Source organism: Macrobrachium rosenbergii, chromosome 9 (assembly GCF_040412425.1).
Source record: "Macrobrachium rosenbergii isolate ZJJX-2024 chromosome 9, ASM4041242v1, whole genome shotgun sequence".
In the NCBI taxonomy this organism is placed as follows: Eukaryota; Metazoa; Arthropoda; class Malacostraca; order Decapoda; family Palaemonidae; genus Macrobrachium; species Macrobrachium rosenbergii.
In genome coordinates this window covers 25,276,027-25,285,161 of record NC_089749.1, presented here as the reverse complement: position 1 = coordinate 25,285,161, position 9,135 = coordinate 25,276,027, and the positions used below count along the sequence as shown (strand labels likewise).

At 36.4% G+C, this 9,135-nt stretch overlaps 1 protein-coding gene across 28 annotated transcripts in view; it reads left to right on the top strand.

Annotated features, from left to right (window-relative positions):
- The window catches only part of CaMKII (Calcium/calmodulin-dependent protein kinase II), a 659,837-nt gene that overhangs the window by 413,427 nt on the left and 237,275 nt on the right, over positions 1–9,135 (top strand). For all 28 annotated transcript variants that reach the window (XM_067108708.1, XM_067108712.1, XM_067108709.1 and 25 more), the window contains exon 5: positions 7,684–7,822. In XM_067108708.1, coding sequence (XP_066964809.1) covers positions 7,684–7,822 — 139 coding nt within the window. The remainder of the gene's footprint in view (positions 1–7,683; positions 7,823–9,135) is intronic.

The following is a 9,135-nucleotide window of genomic DNA, read 5'->3' as shown; positions in this document are numbered from 1 at the left end:
AGGGTACGTTAACTGAGCCGTCAGCAAGTTTCCTATTACATTGTCCTCTATTTTTACCCATAAGGAACGACCCCTCTCCGCCTCTGATATATTTAGGGCGTTTATAAAAACACGTGCGTGAATGTTCGATTAAGCGACGCCCACAGCTTCAAAAACTACATAAAATGACATTATGGCAATACTGGACTTTGTCAACTTTTATTGCATTAGACGTTAAGATTTTTTCTGGTTCAAATATAATGATAAGCGTCATGAGGATAATGATACAAAAGTGCGAGGCAACTTGTTCAGATTCATCTAAAAGAAGTCCATAAATAGAAGGCCGAGTTAATAGCTCACAAGAAATTACTTTTCAGAACTGCAAAGTTCTTGGAATGTTTCTCTACTGAAAATATATATATATACTGTATATTATGTATATATATATATATATATATATATATATATATATATATATATATATATATATATATATATATATTATATATATATATATAATACATATAATATATATATGTGTATGTATATATAAAAGCAAAGCATAAAATGTGATGTATTTATTTTTGAGGGTTTTTATCCGGAAAACTTTCTGAAGTATTATTCATGTATGTATTCTTTTGATTATTATTTTCTTACTTCATCGTAAGCACACACAGTAGTGATTTCCGTTTCTTGTGTGAATTTTGTGATCGTTTGGCATTTCCGGGAGTTTTGTAGAATTATAGTAATAATTTCAAGATAATCATCCTTTGAAACTCCGTAAGTTCCTTTATAAGTAAAATGAGACTGGTTATTATGTGAAGCCATGTCTTAATATTATGACGAGAATTAAGTACGTGTGTATAGATTCTTTATGAAACAGGTCATAAACATCAATTCCTAAATCTGATTGAAACACAGTAGGTAACTTATGAGGCAGTGACTGTCAGTACATTACTGACAGATATTTTTTGTTATAATCGCAAAAGCATGACAGTTTCTTTTGGACATAGCGGCTTTTGTATTATTATCAAAGACGGATAAGAGTATTCGCCTTTGATAAGGGAGATTTATGCTACTCTCCTTAATCGTCATTATTTTTTGACAAACTTGTGTTCAACGGCAGTCAATTTCACCTGATGAAAAGCGGTTGTTTCTTGATCTGTACCTCACACTTCTGCTCGCCTTATTCGGATTTTAGGTGAAGTTTAGTTGTATGAGTCATTGTTGTCGTATTTAGTGTAATAACTTAAAAACCGGCTTCCTCAGAAATATCACTTCCGTCGTGGAGACCTACCAGACTCTCTGCCCGGTTTGTAAGTTGAAGCCTTCAACAAACCAAATTGGAACTTGAAAAATTTGGGAGTGAAAATGATGCCAAAGTTTAATATGTACAAGTGTTTGTGGTAACTTGAAAATACTCCTGCGACCTACTTTTTAGCATCTGCTCTGTTCCATGCTAACTAACCAGGGTCTTCCATGATGCTGCATAACTCACAAACAGTAAATTCACATTATGAGTTACCCTCTAGCTTTAATTTAACGCCCATTTTAACAAGTGTGGAGGTCTTGCCTTTGCAAGGTCAAGATAGAATAGTGCCGTCTGCACCGAACTGCAAAATAACTGACAGCGGTACGAAATACTTTCTTTGTACAAAGAAATATTGGACTTTTAAGTTAGGTTTGAGGAAAATGATTGGTGTCATATTGAGGAATAATATATATATATATATATATATATATATATATATATATATATATATATATATATATATATATATATATTATTATTATTATTACTAAAGGACCTCATTCAAACTGAATGGTATCTAATGGAGTATTTATTCAGAAAAAGTAACTTTCTGAATAAATACTCCATTAGATACCATCCAATTTGAATGAGATCCTTTTAGTAATTCCACTAATGCACAGAACAATTGTGTATGTGATAAAGTTAATATATATATATATATATATATATATATATATATATATATATATATATATATATATGTGTGTGTGTGTGTGTGTGTGTGTGTGAATATCATGATTAATGGTAAAAGGCTGTGTCATTTATTTATTCCTCAGCAAACTTTCGTCAGTGCTGAGATAACTGTACAACTCTTCTTACTTGTTCCTTTAAATCATTCAAGGGATTCAATAGCAGAATTTTCAAAAGTAATTGGTGTCCGATCAGGTTGCAGGGCTCGACGTACGTCGAGTAAACCTTTCTTTTTTTAAACTGCCTTGTTTAGGTAACTCGAACACCATTATAATAATTGTGCAGAGTAACGTATAGTTTGCGTTTTGGAAATTGAAACGAATTTCTTTTACTGTATCTTTTCATAAATGAGCCGCTCCAAACTTGTTCAGTGTTGATTAATAACATTTTGACGTTCTATGACATTATCAGTCTTTTAAGACTGTTCGAATATCGAGCTATCTTCTAATTCCGATCAGTCTAAACTTACGATATGTTGAATAGTGACGCGTTTTACATTATGTCCTTTGACGTATGGTAATGACGCCTATTACACCTTAATATTAATTTCGAAATTCCGAATTGTAACAAATACTGTAGTTCAGATAATAGTTGCGTTGGTATGCAGTCAAGTTGAGGTCACATCCCAAACTTGAAATGTCAGTGTAGGATTATGTTTACTGAATCGGTTTTAGAATCCAGGTTTAACTCTTGGTGCCCTTACTGAATAATTTGGTGTCTCAGGAATGGTGAATTTGGGTAGGTTCCTGGTCCACCTGTATCAAATCATGCGGTGTCTCGAATCATGGCTTGATGCAAGTCCCAAAATATTACGATTGTATTCAGAATATGCAAATATTCATATCGAACAATCCTATGGGACCATTAATATGCAAAACAGTCTTGCAGAAGAGGGATCCTTTTATGAAACGGGAGAAACGGAAACAATAAGATAATCAGTAAAAGATAAATAAACAAAGAGATTAATATACTCACACAAAAATCAGTATAGTCAAGTTCTAAGGCAATGGTGCTTACTGTTGAACTTCTAAGATATCGCCGATTTTTTGGACGCGTTTTCCTATGTTATAAGGAAACTTTAGATTAAGCAGCCGATTACATCCAACTGCGCAGATTTCCAGCGTTAATTTTCAGATTAGGCAAAAAAACCCACCAGCTTATGCATCCCTGCCTCTTCAAGGGGAAGGGAAATATTTCGAACGATTCGCAGCCTCTAATCTTGCGAAATAATCTAAACGATACAGTTTAGGTTGAGAGTGATCTGCAGTCATTTATCTGTTTCCATTTGTTCTTTTTTCCCCCTCTGTGTTCCCCTTTTTGCGCCTGTGCGCATTTCATTCTGGAGACACTTTCCTTGCACGTCAGCAAATGAGTAGCCTTTTGGACAAGTAACAGATTAGTGTTTGCTCTTCTTTAAAGATGCCATCTGAGGCCATAACCCCGTGTGAGCTGTAGCCCTCTCACGGTTAAAGATGTAAAAAATATGTCTTTATTTTAAGGACAGTTTCATTATCATTGTTAGACACCGAAGAATGTTTCATAATAAGGATTTCTTGTCTATAACTCTTGTGTAGATATGCTGTTAAATTCTCAGCCAGCTTGCATATTTAAAAACAGAAAGAAAGTTTCGTTTTGCTAAATTGTCCTTTGTCCGTCTTATTCATCAAAGGACGAGTCATAGTAGACATTTTCTTTTATGTATTTTTTGTCATTGAATGCTGCTGTTAAATTATACAATGTCATTGTCGCTTGGTATGAAGAAACAAGTATTTAAAGAGATACAATAGTATGTAAATAGACAGGTAAATAAATTCAAGTAGTCTGCTGCAATTCAAGTTGTTTACCAGGTATTCGAGTCGTGTGTGTGTGTATTTGGATTCTTGGGTTGACATCTCCTCACAAAAAGTTATTACATTCTGTCGTAACAGATACCGTATCTTCGATCAGGGGGGAGGGTGAGGGAGAGGCAGAAAAAGAAAGAAATCTTATGGTTCCTTCTCCTTCATATTAATCACCGAGATGCTGATTGTTTTTCAGAAAACTTGCAGAATCTTTTCCCCCGTTCTCTGAAATCGGTCATTTCCTGCCAGTCTGCAGGAGTTCTTAGAACTTCTCCATCTCCCATTCTTTTCTTCCTTTAGAAAACCATTCAAATGTTCTTCCGTTCTGGGACTGCGAGTGGGGGGCCCACGGCTGGCTGGGGCGGACTCGCAATTATTCCTGGCTTCGTCTTTTCTCTTCTTCCGTCCCTTCTTGAGCAATGCATGATATGCCTCATTCCCCAACCGGATCTCTCTCTCTCTCTCTCTCTCTCTCTCTCTCTCTCTCTCTCTCTCTCTCTCTCTCTGTTGACAAATTTCTATAGAAGTACTAAGTTACCAAAAAAACCTTCCCATTTGCAATCAATTCAGGTATTAAATGTACCTATAATTTTTGGTAGTGTAAAGTTTTGCACGCACATTTTTCACTGACACTATTTGTACGGACTAATGCCTGAGCACTGTTTCCGTAAGAGTGGCCATTGTCCAGAGATAAACGTAAAACAGAACTTGTCGAAGGAAAAATTATAAAATTCTACGTGGAAAACGACGGGTCCTTATTCCTATGATCTTCCAGAAAGTGGATGATAACATTTTCACTATACGTTATGTAGTTTTATTCTTCAAATGACTTTGTAGAGGAATGTTCCTGCCCTGTACCTTTCGTTACTCCGCTACATGAGCGGAAAATGGCGTTATTTTGATGCGTTGTGTTGAAAGGGTGAGATTGTGTTGAAGGCTTTCGTAAAATTTCAGCACTTGGGTGACATTGGCACAATGACAGGGCGTGTAAGGCAGAAAGGAACAAAGGTCATTCATGGGCAGTGATTTCCGTTGAGTTTGCCATTGCTATGACATGAACTTGAAGCAGTGTTGGGAAAGTAAGTAAATGATAAAATGTGCATGTCAACGAACGGAGAAAATTGTGTATGGAGGACATATTATATTTTCAAACACCGAGACAAACTTTGCGTGGAAAACTAAATGGTTGATATTGAACGTAGTAAAGTAGTAAAAAAAAGGCGGAATTCATAAATATTCGGAAAACAGGTAATGACAATATATTATGAAGTGAATGTACCGTATAAGGCTTGCATGGACTAGGCCTAGCGGGTGATTGATTTTTTTACTGATTTCAGAGATTTACAGTAGACTTGAACATTTGGATACTTGAAAGAATAATTGAGAGATATTTATTGAAGTCATGCATAGGCGCTGAATGTCCTAGAATGACATAAATATGTTTCTTGTTTTAGATGTCTTTTCAGTATGGAATATGACGTCAAGTGCAAGTGACTGAAAGACTTGCAAACAAAAAGTGGAAATGAATGTTTGTTATTGAATGGTTTGCACAGATTGGTCAAAATGATGGTACTGGAGAGTCAAGGCAGATGAAAAGCCCTCGAAGGTGTCTGGAAAGCTGGAAAAGGGAGACCAGGAGAATTCGTAGAATGAGAGCGAAACAGAAATATTCACAAGAAAAGACTGCTATCCAGGAAGCGCACGAGTGCAGTCAAAGTAGAATTTATTGAAGCCGAATCCGTAAGGCGTCAACCTTCCTGCTGATGAGGCATCTTGTTTATGGGTTTTAGTTTTCTGTAAAAGAAAACTATTGAGATGGCTATTTCCCTGTCGCCCTCAGATCTTAAAAACTCCTGAGGCTGGAGGACTGCAAATTGGTATGTTGATCATCCAACCACCAATCATCAAACAGCCCTCTCGCCTGAGTAGTTTGTATTGTATTTAAGGTTAAAGTTAGCCATGATCGTGCGTCTGGCACCGCTATAGGTGCCAACAAAACAGGCCACCACCGGGCAGTGGCTGAAAGTTTCATGGGCCGCGGCTGAGAGTTTCATGCGCCGTGGCTGAGAGCTTCATACAGTATTATACGCTGTACAGAAAACTCGATTGCGCCGAAAAAACTTGGGCGCAATTTTTACTTGTTTTATGTGGCATTGAAGCTGGAAGTTGTGGTGCTCATAGTTGATGTCCTCGAATCAGCATTCGGACTCTGAATGAGGCAGCGAATGCAGTTCAAATTTCTATGGAATCTTATTTTGATGGCGGCATGCAGAAGATAGTTTTGGGTATCTCCATTTTTTTGTTTTTAGAGCTAAAAATATTGTTTATTTAATGCTAGGCGTTTAATTCTCCATGTTTTATACACGCACATACATGTTCGTGTATTCATAAAACATTAAGGTAAAGACAGAAGAGTTATGATGATGAATTGTTGAAGGCGAAGAAATTTCACAGCCAGGATAACACATTTAAATCTTGCATAGTGAGTTTTGTAAGGCTTCTTGCTTACATTTGCCGAATTGCTCTATTTTATACTACATACATATACATACTATGTGCTATATAATTTTGCACAGTAAAAAAAGGCATTCTTTTTAACCTTTTTGTTTTTATTAACTGTTGTCAGCACTTGTGGAAGATTAGTCCATTTTGATGGTTATAAAAAGCAGGCATTAAATTAATTACATTTAAGCAATAGGTACTAGTGTACACAGCGAAGTATTTGCAAGACGTGTAGCTTAAATTAAATGTTATAAGTAAAATATTAAACGGAACCAGAAGAGCTAATTACCTGCAGTGAAAATAGTAATTTAGGTTATCTTAATTGAAGATTATTCGGTTGACCTGAGGTGAGGGGCGAAGTTGCTTAAGAAAACAACGTTCTGAAAGTATATAACCAAGACTATTTAGTAGGTAACTAGGTGACTGAACAGGAATCGAGAAGTTTGAGCACCGAGAGAGAGAGAGAGAGAGAGAGAGAGAGAGAGAGAGAGAGAGAGAGAGAGAGAGAGAGAGAGAGAGAGAGAGGATGCAGTCAAGCGTTTGTTATACAACTTATATATATATATATATATATATATATATATATATATATATATATATATATATATATATATATATATATATGTATGTAAGTACGTATGTATGTATTTATATACGTATGCCACGTCCGTGAAAGTAATTGTCTATATATGTTGGCGCATAAAGCCAGTAGGTATACATTTATCCACTTGTAATTGAGTTGTCTGAATAACCTGAACATGAGAAACATTTGCAAGTATTCAGTGCTTTTAGCCTGACTAATGACTGCCCGAGTCTAGATAAAAGGAGGACCAGATCCACTTTCAGAATCGCCGTGCATGATTCAGGCGTTTGGTTAATTAATACTTTCGTGTCTTTGTTAATTATAGACTTTCGCTTTACCCAGTTCTGATGAAAGATTTGCATGGGATCTGAAATCATCATCGCTTATATTGGGAACACTCCAACTCCTTTTTTTAGGCTAAAGTGCTCTGAGAGTTCGTTGCAAATCCAGTGGGTTGGGATGTTCGACGGGAAAGAATCTCGTTTGACACGTTGCTGTTGCAGAACCAAGATCATTGTGGAGAGAGAGAGAGAGAGAGAGAGAGAGAGAGAGAGAGAGAGAGAGAGAGAGAGAGAGCGCGATTAAACGGAGATATCTTGACGTGAAAACAAAATACACACGTTTATACGTATGTATATATGTTATATATCTATGTGTATATATATGTGTGTGTGTTTGTGTTATGTGTGTTGGTGAGCGCGCGCTCGCACACACGCGCGTACACATAAAACCATTAATTTCTTTCCTCTGACGACTTGATATTTCCTTGTCCGCAGGGTGACAGGAGGCGAGCTTTTCGAAGACATCGTAGCCCGAGAATTCTACAGCGAGGCCGACGCATCGCACTGTATTCAGCAAATTTTAGAAAGTGTAAATCATTGTCATCATAATAATATTGTACATAGAGATTTGAAGGTAAGGTTCATCTGTATTTGTGCATGTAAAAGAAAATGATTCGATTATTCTTGAGGGATCACAAAATAGCAAGTGGCACTACCCTCCCTCCCTTCCTCCCTCACTCCACTCGACAGAAATTTTTTTTTACACTCCGTCTTTACCCAGTGCCCTTTCTCTCCCTTCGCTCATCCGGGCAACTGGCTCAAACCTTCCCAACCCAAGTTAAGTTAGGTTGATTTACTTACTTAATAATAAGTTTACCTCTGCAGTGGAATGGCGTTTATATAGAGTACTGACGTCAACTTTGCGATACGAGGTGGTTATTGCCAGCCTTTAAGCATAATGCATCACATAATGAATGAATGACACACGTGCAGATAAAAACTCATCACATATATATATATATATATATATATATATATATATATATATATATATATATATATATATATATATATATATATATGGGATTTGCGTGCTGGAAATGTGTTGTCATGGTCACGTTCACTTGTATCGGGCTTGATGAAAGCGAATCACAAGATAATTAACCTCTTAACTGGTTTAATTGCCGTCTTTTTCATGGAATTATATAAAGTGAACCTTTTTCACTTTGCCCCTTCTTTCTGAATTCTTCAACTCCTTAAACTTTTCTGTTGTTCCCAAGAACTTATTAATTGTGTGTTGTCTAAAAAGCGAGCCTGCCATCATCCGAGGAGGTTAAACTGATAAGCTTTAATTTTTCTGTGACGCCTTACACGGCTGAGCCGATCTTTGACCTCTGCCAGGACTCTTTTCCCCTTCTCGAGAAATATTCGTATCAAGATTGCAAAAAGGAAAAAATACTGCCGGTTTTGCAGCATTTTCCACCGAAAGTTTTCTTCTTCTTCTTCTTCTTCTTCTTCTTCTTCTTCGAAATAGACTTTAGATCTTGACTTGGTTACTTTTCAAATAATTATTCAGACGACGTCGTTCTTGTTCAGAGCCTTTGCGAACACCGAAAAAGTTCCCGAAAGCTCCTTAAACTTCCTTCCCCCGGAATTTTTCTATTATTAGTTGGGTTTGTCAGGCATTTTAATGCCATCATAAAATGGAGAAGGGACTTACCCTCCCTCCCTCCCTCCCTCCCTCCCTCCCTCCTTCCCTCCCATGGGTCATTTACTTTGTGACGAGAAAGAAATTTTAAATATCCTCATTTCTTGTTACCATTTTCATTATGATTTGATTGTTTTAATTGGAATTTTATTAATATTTATTATCAAATAATTTCAGTGAAATATTCGTTTATCTTGTGGATAATCCCCAAGAATTAGGTAACATTATACTTTATCATT